This window comes from Chenopodium album, chromosome 5 (genome assembly GCF_948465745.1).
Source record: "Chenopodium album chromosome 5, dcCheAlbu1.1, whole genome shotgun sequence".
Classification (NCBI taxonomy): domain Eukaryota; kingdom Viridiplantae; phylum Streptophyta; class Magnoliopsida; order Caryophyllales; family Amaranthaceae; genus Chenopodium; species Chenopodium album.
This window is the reverse complement of record NC_137838.1, coordinates 5,228,424-5,241,659: the sequence shown is the minus strand read 5'-3', so window position 1 is coordinate 5,241,659 and position 13,236 is coordinate 5,228,424. Positions and strand designations below refer to the sequence as shown.

The 13,236-nt window shown below is 33.8% G+C and overlaps 2 protein-coding genes across 2 annotated transcripts; both read left to right on the top strand.

Annotated features, from left to right (window-relative positions):
* The first annotated feature begins 3,326 nt into the window (after positions 1 to 3,326).
* LOC145630175 (uncharacterized) lies at positions 3,327 to 7,504 on the top strand. Its single transcript, XM_081682428.1, has 3 exons — positions 3,327 to 3,499; positions 4,547 to 4,749; positions 7,098 to 7,504. Exons 1-3 carry the CDS (start codon positions 3,398 to 3,400, stop codon positions 7,396 to 7,398), a joined length of 606 nt encoding a protein of 201 aa, XP_081538554.1. The 5' UTR covers positions 3,327 to 3,397; the 3' UTR covers positions 7,399 to 7,504.
* Positions 7,505 to 11,431: 3,927 nt separating this feature from the next.
* LOC145631357 (uncharacterized) lies at positions 11,432 to 12,514 on the top strand. The gene has a single exon (XM_081683429.1). It carries the CDS (start codon positions 11,432 to 11,434, stop codon positions 12,512 to 12,514), a length of 1,083 nt encoding a protein of 360 aa, XP_081539555.1.
* The last annotated feature ends 722 nt before the right edge of the window (positions 12,515 to 13,236 follow it).

The following is a 13,236-nucleotide window of genomic DNA, read 5'->3' as shown; positions in this document are numbered from 1 at the left end:
CAATAATACAAGTGTAATGATTGGATCATCACAGGGTCATTGAAAGGCGAAGGCCATGACCAAAAGAAAACACACACAAAAGCACGCAATCAGCAAAGCTGAGTACATACAAGCTACAACGTACCAAACCTAGCATGCTCAATTAATTAAAGTAATTAAACATACAACACGAATTCATTAATCAAGTCTCCACACTTAGACAATTCAATTGACTCAACATACTTACTAACCAATTCCAAACACTTGACTCATCATATTCAATTTAATAAATTTAATTTAGTTTGGAGTAAGCAATAGACCAGGTTGTCCAATCCAGGTCCCAAATGACCATTTGAAATAAAAGTTTAGCGCGATGCAAGAATGGGCGCGACTCCATTCTCACAAAGTTAGTCTAGGATCCCATCTAACTTTCATTATAAAATAAAATGTAAATACCAAAAGAGAAGAGGACATGTTGATCAAACAAGCCTCGAAAAGCCACGGGCTACCACCGTGTACCCCAACCCATAATTGTCAATACCCTAGAAGTGCACGCTTTCCAGAGTTTTATTGCTCATCCATGTTTCACTTTACGTGATTACAATTTTAATTAATAGCCGACTCAATCAAGAAGACCATACATAACAATCATACATCAATTCGTTTTTAATCTTATTTAAGACAATGGTGATCACATCACAAATTAACCTTTAATTCCATTAAACTTCCAAATTATCCAAAATTGTTGAACATAGTCAACTCACCTAGCCATTTCGGCTTAATCCACCTTTACTCAACATACTAACAAGTTATGATTGAGTAATAAATAAATAATAATAACCTTGTGGAATAATTAATAAATTCATTCCACTTAAACCATTCAATTCCAATCCTTTAATAAACCAAATGTGGTTAACAAACCAATCCAATAAAATTATGCTTGTATCAACATTCCATACAAACATTTTATCCAATATAATTCAACATGTTTGCATCCATAATTCCATACAAACATAATCAATTCACCAAAACATGTTTCATAAACATAAGCACATGAATTAAATCAATGTGTAACCAAACAATTTCCATCCAAGTGTTCCCTAATCATGAAACTAAGTTCTTTCCTTTTGGTACCTAAACATGATACTACTTATAACGAAGTAGACATGTACGTACCTCATACAAACAATCCTTTTGAGCCACTTTTAATCACTTAAAATTCTCCTAGGGAATAATCACTTCCTAGAAAATAACCAACAATTAATATTACTATCCCAAGTAATTTCCAACAATATAATATGATGAAAAACTTATTAAAATAAATAAAACATATATTTATATGCTTAATTAACTTTAAAAATAATTAATTTTATTAATCAAACTCAAGGATAAAATTTTAAAAATAAAAAACTTCGTTAAAAATGAAAAACTGCCCGAAAATCATATTTAGAGGCAGAATTTGGCCACGAGAGGGTGGTGCTCACTACCATAGGTAGTGAGTCTTTCTTAAAACATCGTTTCCACATGGAAAACACTACTTTTTTGTCAAAATCGGATGAGTTCAGAACCTGATCGGGATTAAAACGGGATTAATATTAACGAACCGAAATCTAAACATTAAAATACGAATTTACGTGTTCAAATAATCTGGAAACTAATTAGTAATATAATCACCAAAATTTCAAAACATCATTACTATAAAAGCCCTAAATCAATTGTTCATAAAAACCCTAAAATCATGATTTTCAATAAATTGAAACCCTAGGTTTATAATTCATAAAATATGAAATTTATAACATAAATATAATCTGAAATTTATAATCTTTATACCATTAAAATATAATTTAATACTAAAAATATAATCTTTATACTAAAATCAAAACCCAAAACAATTAAAATAACATTAAGCAAAATAATGAAACAAAGGAGGATGAAAATAAGACTAACCTTTTTGTGTGGGAAATTTTGGGGATGTATGGGGTATTTATAGGAGAGAGAGTGGTGTAGGGTTAGTTTTAAGATTGGGCCTCATAAAATTAATGGGCCAATTAAGAAAAGAAAGTGGGTTTGGTTTGTTTGCTGGATATAAATTAGTGAAGAAAGGTTCATAAAAAGTTCTTTGTAATAAAATCGTTCATCAAACCCAAAAATAATTTGAAACTTTTGAAATTAAATCCGAAAAAAATACAAATAAATATTATGAATAAAATATAATTTCATTACTAATATATTTAAAAATACGGGGGATTACAGGTGGTTCCAATACCAATTTCTAAATTTTAGGACCCGGTTGAACAAATTCCAATTCCGGATCCAAATTTTAGGACCCGGTTCCGACCAATTCCAAGTTTGGGTCCTAAAATTTTGACCGAGTACCTAGTTTGCTCACCCCTAATATATATTATAGTGAAAGGAAATATTTAGCTTGATAAAAATGATAATTATCTATTTATATTTAGTTGAACCCGAATATGACTTGACTTAGAAATGACCCGACCTGATTGTAACTTGCAAATTATTGACTTGAAGATAACGCGACTTGAATCCGAGAATGACTTGACTTAGAAATGGCCCAACCTGATTATAACCCGCAAATTATTGACTTGAACCGAACCCGACTTGGACCCGAGAATGACCCGACTTGAATTGACCTGACCTGATTATAATCCGTAAATTATTGACTTGAACCGAACCCGACTCAAACCCGAAAATGACCTGACCTGATTCTAACCCGCAAATTATTGACTTGAACGAACCCGACTCAAACCCGAGAATTACACTAATTAGTTTTAACCCGTGAAAACCCAAATTAAACCCGACCTATTGTTCACCCGATCCAAATGTAACCTGACCTGCTATTAACCCGACCTAAACCCGACCCAAACCCGATAAGAAGAATGACCCGACTCAAGCATGACCTAACCCAAACCCGACTCGCATCGGTTATGGAATTAATCCGAAATGACCCGACCCAAGTTGACCTGACCCACTCTTACCCGACCTAAACTCAACCCGTTTAACCAAATTGACTGCTCTACTATAAATTCATACGTGTCAAAGGATCAATCTAACCAAAAAGTTAAGCTGATGAATGAAGTAAAGGATCATAATTGCTTGATTTTATTTATGACACATCCCACACTCAATTGATGATATAACGGACCCGTCCATTAAACAATAACCAACAACCCTAGGGAGATTGTGTGACAAATCATAAGTATAACCGTTATATTCTAACCAAGCTGATGTATACATTAATTAATTGTTTCATACTGTGTTGGCTCTTCCAGCTGTTATCTAAAATTAGTGATAGCTACTGCGTATATATAAGTATCACACTCCCATATTTATACCATCCAACCAATTTATTTTAGATATTGTAGAAAGAGAGGAAAAAAAAACAGTCCTATAAACGAAAATGGCCCAGAGAATTCGGGCAGTTTTGGTGCCTATTTTTGCATTTGTTCTTGGTATACTAGCTGTTGTTTTCAGCTTTCTTGCTTATGCCAAAAGAATTAAGGTGAGTATATTGTTACTGTGATTTTATTTTTATTTATCATTTTTTTAAAAATTTAATATTGATGCATAATTTATACATTATTGCATACTTTATTTAGTAATTTTTAGGTTTTCCTTACGGATATTCCACGTAATTATGTATGTAATTTGTGAAGTACATATTTTTCATTTATAATTCCTCGGATCACAAATTATAGATCAAATAGTTAAGTTGAGTATGATTATGAATTATGATGTATTCATAGTACTAGAACAATGTGATTTAAAATATCCACTCATCTATATTTTTGGAACTTTCATATTATCTATATCAAATTCATTCATTGAAAATAAAAAATGTGTTCGATAACTAATCTTATTATCTACTAAAACTTTATTCTTTAGAAATGAATTGATCTGAAATGAACTGAATTAACTAAGTTATCGAGGGAGTAATTAGAATTTGTCGCGTACGGGTCAAGGAAGGTATGAAGGGATGTTCAACTGCCCAACCGGCCAACCAACCAAACCAATTAAGGTTGAGGCCCAATAATTGATGAGAAACCCCTATAAATTAAATTCTCACGACAACTTCATAATTGAATGTGGCACTGAGCTTAGATTAGAGCCCTAGATGCGATTGGCCAATGATTTGACTAAATGTGATTTTTTTTAAAGTTTTGTAGGCAACAAATTACAAATTAACAATCATAATATAATACGGAGTACTCCATATGATAATTCTCGGGTCAAAATTAATTAATACACAACTAGTACGGAGTATAATTGGAAGTTTTAATTTGAACCACTTTTTGTACTAATTATTGTTTAATGGAATAATACTTTGTTTAAATTTATAGCTAAAATAAGGTTTTCAAAATGTACATGTAGAACAGATGGACCATGGACGTACACATGTAATTTAACGTGTGATTTTCTCATAATTGTCTATAACACGCAATATTATCATCAATTCATGATTAATTATACGTAACAGATGAAGTAAAATTATAATTAATTGCGATTTGTACGCCCGTTGTTAACTAGTCTTTGTTCGGGTGGGCTGCAGGCAGATGATGTAGGTCCGAAAGTAAATGGGGCATGCGTATATCCAAACACAGGAGCATGTGCACTTGGTATAACTGCTGCTGCACTTCTTTTGGCTGAACAAACTCTAATTAGTGCTGCTATCAGCTGCTTTTGTTGTTGTGGTTTACGCATTTCTTCTACTTGTTCTGCTATTACTTCTCTTATTCTCTTTGTCATTTCCTGGTATGTCTCACAACCTCTGCATTTCTACCCCTTTTACCTTCGATAATATCTGTTAGATTTTATGAAATTCCTCAGATTGGAGTGTATTCCATTAATCAATATATATAGGGTTACAATCATGAGTCCTAATCATGTTAGGAAATCTCAAGAGATAATTACAGAATATATACAATATATATCCTACTATAACAAAAATACAAAGAATATTTATCCTATATTCTATCACACCCCCGCAATCGTAGCGGGAGGAGGACGTACGCTAAGACTGGATCTGAAATCCACAAATAGTTGTCGAGGTAGGCCTTTCGTGAAAATGTCTGCAAACTGGTACCGTGAAGGAACGTGTAAGACCCGTACATGCCCCAACGCCACCTTTTCTCGAACGAAATGAATGTCCATTTCGACGTGCTTGGTGCGTTGATGCTGTACGAGATTATGAGATAAATAAATTGCACTGACATTATCACAATAGACAAGAGTAGCCTGCCGGAGAGGACAATGTAGCTCTAAAAGAAGATTACGGAGCCAACAAGCCTCGGAAACAACATTTGCGACGCCTCTGTATTCTGCCTCCGCACTTGACCTAGACAGAGTTGGTTGACGCTTAGACGACCAAGAAATAAGATTTTCATCCAAAAAGCAACAATAGCCGGAAGTAGAGCTACGAGTGTAAGGACACCCGCCCCAATCTGCGTCTGTATAAGTAATCAAGTTCGACAGAGGTGAAGGATATAAATGTAACCCATGATCAATGGTACCCTGAATGTATCGCAGAATCCGTTTCAATGCATCATAATGAGCCTCTCTGGGATCATGCATAAATAGACAGACCTGCTGAACTGCATAAGCTATATCAGGGCGAGTAAAAGTGAGGTACTGTAATGCACCTGCAAGACTGCGATAGAGTGTCGGGTCATGAAACCTAGGTCCAGCATCTGCGCCGAGCTTTGATTGAGTGTCCACTGGCGTCTGCGCAGGTTTACAACTGCTCATACCTGCACGCTCAAGAATTTCCTGTGCATATTTTTGCTGTGACATAAACAAGAATGAAGGAGTACGAGTAACAGAAATACCCAGAAAATAATTCAGAGGACCTAAGTCAGTCATTGGAAACCCTTTCTGTAAGTGAGATATGATGTTCTTACACAGTTTATCTGAGGATGTAACCAACACAATACCATCAACATATAGAAGTAAATATGTCGTGTCTTTCCCAAGTCGGAAAATAAATAATGATGTGTCCATTTTTGCAATAACAAACCCCATCTGCAAAAGATAATTAGCAAATCGTTGGTACCAAGCTCTCGGAGCTTGCTTGAGGCCATATAAAGCCTTGCGAAGTCTGCAAACATAACCTGGAAATCGCTTATCAACAAAACCAGGGGGTTGATGCATATAAACACACTCATTCAAATCACCATGTAAAAAGGTATTTTTAACATCAAGTTGATGAATAGACCACCGACGAGCCATAGCCAGACTCAACACTGTTCGAATAGTAGCCGGTTTAACAACCGGACTAAACGTCTCATCACAGTCAACACCTTCAATCTGAGACCTGCCATCACAAACTAAGCGAGCTTTGTGTCTTTCAATATCACCATTAGCTTTCAATTTATGACGATGTAACCACATACAATTAACAATATTCACCCCCGTAGGCCTAGGAACCAATTCCCATGTCCCCGCTTCAATTAAAGCACTATATTCATCACGCATCGCAACATTCCAATTTGGGTCGGAAAGGGCTTGTTTGTGATTTTTTTGAAGCGAGGAACGAATGATGGCGGATAAAAAATTGCGGAAGCTAGATCGAAACCTAAAGCTCTGATACCATGTTAGATTTTATGAAACTCCTCAGATTGGAGTGTATTCCATTAATCAATATATATAGGGTTACAATCATGAGTCCTAATCATGTTAGGAAATCTCAAGAGATAATTACAGAATATATACAATATATATCCTACTATAACAGAATACAAAGAATATTTATCCTATATTCTATCAATATCTAAGTATCTACATATATTCACTCTGTCTAGCATTAACAGTCACGTCATCATTATATTTGATGTATGTTTTGAATTACTAATGCGACAAGTGACAAGACTGACAACTAAGCCTGAATAAAATAACACGGTGTAAAAATTGGGTTGTTATAAGAAATTATGGAACTATTAAATGTGGTCCGGGAGTCAATTTATACAACGATTGTGCCACTTAAAATATATATCGACCCTTAGCTTGTGTTATACAACTTGACGTTTAAAAAGGGTATTAGGAGATTTTGAGGAATGTGGCCTACTACTTAAAATATAATCCTTGGCTTTGTTGTTTTGATGCAGGGTAACATTTGTGATAGCATTTTTGGGATTACTATACACAGCCATCCACAACAACATAAGTTATCTAGCAAAAATTCAATCTGAAGACAATAATCACATTTGCAAAGTTGGTAAAGAAGATTTGTTCCTTGGTGCTGCACTTTGGTGTGTAATTACCATTGTTTTAGGACTAATCTCTTACGCTTTCTGGGTGTGTGGCGCTGCTAATAACACGAACAATAATTATGCTAGCTCGACTAATTATAAGCAGGGTGTTGCAATGGGACGACCTCATACACAGCTATCAAAGGAACAATATTGATTTTGTGATATTGCTTGGTTACATGTATACTATATATAAAAATGATGTATTGTTATTAATTGATTTGAGATTAAGCATTGCAAGAAAAAAAAAATTGGTTGATTCATTTTGGAATTAAAGTTTGATGTGATCTTTGAAGATTGTCTTTGGAATTATCAAGAAAAAAAATGGTTAATTCATTTCAAAAGTATACATTGTACTGTGCTCTTGTGTAAGTCTTAGAAGATTTGTGCGTTGTTACGCGTACATAGTTATATAGATCTTATTTTGATAAATGGTATTTTGTTTACTCCCACCGTTGCTATATAAATTATCACTCATTTCGTTATAGTTTTGTTTGGTTAATATTTAATCATGATATACGTGGGGATGGAGTTAGTGATGGACCTATTAGCAACTCCTCTTCTTGTTCATGTCCAAGTAACTACCAACTTGCCTTTTCAAATAGTTGTATTGCTCGTAGTAAGCAAAATGATGTTATGAAAATGATTGTGCAAAGGAATTATTTTTCCATGTTCCATAATAATTGGGTATTTCGATTTCTATTTCTATATTCACTAAACCCAACAAATTAAAGGAGAAAGTATAAAAGAAAAGAAAAGAATTTCCCCCTTTCTTGCTCCATACGACCATACATACATACCCCCCTCCCCCATATTACATTTTATAGGGTGCACCAAAATGTGGATCTCTACAAAGAATGTCAATCCCAATCAATTTTAATTTGGACCCACAATAATGTTATGGGAGGAGGGTCCAAGTTTTATCTTAATTGAAGTTATCTACTTTTAGTAAGACCCAAAAAAAAAACGAGGAATGTATCAAGTGGTTATAGCTTCTCTCTCGATTTTACGAAATTATGAGATTGATTCTTACCTCTGTTGAGTGATTACTGATAAGTGCATAATATACCATATTTTTAGTCTCTAATATTAGTCTATTAGTCATTTTATTCTAGTTAATGTATGAAATTATCTATTTTTATTATTTTAGATATTATTTTAATTAGTATTTTATTTTATTGCTATTTTCATAATAAAAGGGTACTTAAAATTATGATGTGTGGTTTTGGTAGGAGAATAAGAAAGAGTAAGTGGGCTAGGAAAATTCAAGAAGCCCACTTGGAGCAAAAGGCACGTGCAACCAAATGAAAAGAAAGCAAGAAGAAAAGAAAAAAAAAAATAAAAGATAAGAAGAAGAGGAAAAGGGGCGTGAATATCAACCAGAATAAGACCCCAAACTACCATCATCTTCCTTAATCAAAGAAGATCAATACTACCTCCGAAATTCAAGCAAAGATGAATCTCTATCTTTGTTCTCAATTCTATCTCTTTGATCCCGGATAACCTAGGTTGTTTCTGCTTATAAAAACCCCCAAATATTCCCTCCAAAAAACACACAACTTAGCCAACAATTATACAAAGAGCGAAATTGTTCGAGTGAGTCGTAAGTGGGCAATTGGTGAAGAAAAGATAGCCATTGGAGGGGAGCTTAGTCTCGCATCCAAGGTAGTACGAGAACGAAGGTGAATCGCGGGGGTCGAAGCCGGGTTTATTCGGGTGTTCTTGGGAGTATATTTCATAAGTCTTCTTCTTAACTTAATTGTTCCATATTACTGATTTATTTGATGTTCTTTCCTAATTTGATGAGATACTTTTATTGGTTTATTGGTATTATAATTGAATCTTGATAGTACTACGTTTTTTTATTTAATGGGTATTTGAAATTTGCTTGTTCTTGATTAATAAATTTGCAATTCGATATTGATTGTTATCTTTCATGTTGTTAGTTGTAAATTATTGCTATCTATATGATTCGACTTAGTTTGAATCGTATAGGAGAGTAGTCCCTAATTTTAAATCGAGTCTGCGATTACGGTTTGGTTTAAATTAGAAAGCAATTTCAATCTAACTAATCCGACATTTAAGTGATTAGATTAGTTAGGGCTAATGAGGTCTCCTAGATATTAATGCTGCCAAGACTAATTCATGCAAGTTGCAACATATTTGTGTTAATTAGATTGGTTTAGAGTCGATTTTGGCTTAGTTCGCAATTGGTTTCAAATAAGGGAGATAGGGAGTCTTTGTTACTAAAGTCTCTACAGTTAGTCCAATAATTAAGTTGATTAATCGTGCGAGGCCGGTTAGTTATAATTTCCAATAAGTTAATTCAAGTAAAGTTATGAATGGAGTTGGTTAAGTAAGTCGTCAATTGTATATAGTAGTTTAGATTCTATTTTTCATAGTAGTATTAGTTGACTATTATCATTTAAACTCCCCCAAATTTCATGTTCATAGTGTGAATAGTACTCTTTTATGTATATAGTTTACGTTTCGAGTTTAATTTTGAGTTTATAGAGTTAACCAATCTCCTCGTGGGTTCGACCCTTACTTACCCTTTTTACTAGTTGTTAATATTTTTGAGGTTTAAGTTAAGGTAAATTATTAATTAATTTTATACGGGAAACGACACGTATCAAATTTTGGCGCCGTTGCCGGGGAGATTATTTATAATGTCCTATAAATTCATGGTTTAATTAATTTCTGCTTATATTGTTATTTGAATATGTGAAGAACTTGTATATATTAACTGCTATTTGAGGTTGAATATTTTAGATTCTATTAGTGAGTTATTTCCATGCATATCATCAGGTTTTCATGATAGTTGAAAGTCGGTCTTAGTAGTGTATGTCTGCCTGTATTGAATCAATCAAGGAGTGCCTACTTTTCATGACTTAATTCAATAAGCTTCATTGTATTTGTCAGACTTTTAGAGGTTAGATGACTACAATTCTTTTTTTTATCTTGGTGGAGTATTTTACTTGTAAATTGATGAATGCTCAGTTAAGATTCTCATGTCCTGTATCGAATATTCGATCAGTATGTTATCAAATAATATGAATGATTTAGCTAATTGTTTGCTGGTACAAGAATCTGTAATTTCTTTTCAAAATTAGCATAACTTATGGAAGTTAATATGACATGATAGGTGTACAAGTAGACAAGTATATGTCTTGTTTTCTTAACAACTTTTTGCATGATTTGTGCTTGTCCCTAGAAAATTGAACTGATTAATCTTATTACATCTAATGATAAACTAGTAACACACTTGTATTTTGGTTATTGGTATTCAAATGATGCTAAGAGTTATAATTTTGAGGTTATCTTCCACTGAGTTTCTGCTATTTATACTTTGATCTGACAAATAAATTATAAGTGGCATATACTAAACGTTTTATTTTCTAATGCAGCTGTATTAAACTCTAAAGGCAAAATAAATTTAAAAGACTTTGTGTTCATTTATATGCTGTATTGGGCTACTGTGTAAATGATAATCTAAGGTCCTGATGTGCATTAGTCATAATTTTGTCAATCAGCAAGCTTAACATGTTGAATTTTGCAGCATGAGCATTCTGCCAATCTGTGGATTACTAATCTGGTCATATTATTACTTTTCAGATGTTGAATTGTTGATGTGCTACTGAAAATTTAGTATAATTTCTGTCACATGCATGATTTTTAAAATTTCTTGTCTGAATTCCTGATCTCATTACTTCAGAATTGCTAAAGCTATTATTCTTGCTTAGTTAAAAAAAAAAAAATGACCAGATATTTCTGATAATTAGCAAGCCTTATATGTTGAATTTTGACAAATGCATTAGTGATTGTATGCTAAATCCTAATTTCAGAAAGACCACTTTGCTAAAGTTTTGTTGAAATGCTAAACTGATTTATATCTACTTGAGTAAAATTTGAGCGAAATTAGTTGGAGAATCTGCACATGACAGCCGGTAATTTCATAAGATTGCATAATATCGTGGTCAGGTTCATATCATTTCTTAGCTCGCCTGATGCTGCTAAAATTCAGCATACTTAATGTCGTAATTATTTGTAATCAAATATGTCTTGTTTGATTTGAATAACTGATATCAGCTTTTTATTTTGCCTATATTTTAGTTCTGACCAGAAACCTACATTTATGCACTAATAACACAAACTCATCTCTCATTAATTTCTGTTTTCTATATAGGTGCATGTACGCGTACGATAAAGAAGCAAGACTTCAGCGCATAAGAGCGTACATAGACTTGATAAACGGAGCAAACCCAGAGGAGCTTCTGCATATTTTCAGTGCTGAACCAGCACTTGAAATAGAAGATCCATTGCCGATCAAATATAGCAACATGGCAGAACAGACATTGAAAGAACTGGGAGCCCCTAAAACAGGAGAAGATCCTCTCTGCATTGTCTTTCCGGAGCTAGAGAATCCCCTCAAACTGAACTCAGGTTTCCTTAATCTTCTCCCTAAATTCTATGGGAACGCAGGTGAGAATCCTTATAGACATTTAAAAGAGTTTAAAGTTGTATGTTCTTCTATGAATCCCGAAGGAATAGAACAGGAACATATTAGATTGCATGCTTTTCCTTTTTCTTTGCAAGATCCTGCTAAAGAGTGGTTATATGAGCAAATTCCATCTAGTTCCATTAATTCTTGGGCGGAGTTGGAAAAAGTTTTTCTTGAAAGATTCTTTCCTGCAAGTCGTATAGGTTCTATTAGGAAGGAAATTTGTGGAATTAGACAGAATAATAATGAGTCTTTATATGAGTACTGGCAACGTTTTAATAGGCTTTGTTCATCTTGTCCACAACACCAAATAAGTGATCAATTGTTAATTCAATACTTTTATGAGGGTTTGTTACCTAATGATAGAGGTATGATAGATGCATCTAGTGGGGGTGCATTAGTTGATAAAACCCCTACTGAAGCTAGAAAATTAATCTCTAATATGGCTCAGAATACACAGCAGTTTAGTACAAGAAATGATGTTAAAAGAGTAAATGAAATTGATATAAGTGGTATTCAGAATCAATTGCAAGAAAATTCTCAACAAATTGCTACTTTGACTACTCTTGTTTCTAAAATTGCTAATAATGAGTCTAAATCTAGAGTTTGTGGTGTTTGTTCTGATTTTTCTCATGCTACTGATGAATGTCCTACTATACAGAGTGAAGATGTTAATGCCTTAGGGGGTTTTACTAGTCAACAAAATAGGAAGTATGATCCTTTCTCACATACTTATAATGAAGGTTGGAAAGACCACCCTAATCTAAGGTAAGGAAATAGACCACAATTTCAACAGTTTAATCAATTTAAGCAACTTGGTCAACAAAACCCATCACCTAAACCTGCTAGCCCTTCATTAGAAGATTTGGTGAAACAGTTAGCAAACCAAATAGGACAGGTTCATGATCAAGGTGTTGAATATCAAAAGAAAACTGACATTCACTTACATCACATAGACACTCAGATAGGTCAAATAAGCAATACTCTTAGTAATTTGGAATCTCAACTCTCGAATAGACTTCCTTCTCAAACACTTGCCAATCCAAATGAACATGCTAAAGCTGTAACACTTAGGAGTGGTAAAGAGTTAGCAGAACCTAGAATGAAAAATAGAGCAGTAGAGAAAGAAGTAGAAGTCAGACCTAAAGATGTAGTTAGTGAGAGTAAGGAAAAACATGATAAAGAGAGCGAGAAAGAACCTGCAGGGAAGAGTAATTCTGATGTGAATTTTGATGTTTCTCGTTTTAAAGATGTTCCCCCTTTCCCCTCCCGTTTTGCTAAGTCTAGGAAAGAAGCTATGGACAATGAAATTCTAGAGACTTTTAGGAAAATTGAAGTTAATATTCCTCTTCTTGATGCTATTAAGCAGGTACCACGCTATGCAAAGTTTCTTAAGGAACTTTGTACTAATAAGAGACAATTTCGCCCTTCTGAGAAGGTAAGTATGGGGGAAAATATTTCAGCAGTAATTCAAAAGAAACTTCCCCCTAAATG

Coding starts and splice junctions, on each gene's coding strand:
- LOC145630175 (XM_081682428.1), top strand. CDS start 3,398: ATGGCCCAGAGAATTCGGGCAGTTTTGGTGCCTATTTTTGCATTTGTT. Junction 3,500..4,546: donor CTTATGCCAAAAGAATTAAG/GTGAGTATATTG, acceptor GGTGGGCTGCAG/GCAGATGATGTAGGTCCGAA. Junction 4,750..7,097: donor ATTCTCTTTGTCATTTCCTG/GTATGTCTCACA, acceptor GTTTTGATGCAG/GGTAACATTTGTGATAGCAT.
- LOC145631357 (XM_081683429.1), top strand. CDS start 11,432: ATGTACGCGTACGATAAAGAAGCAAGACTTCAGCGCATAAGAGCGTAC.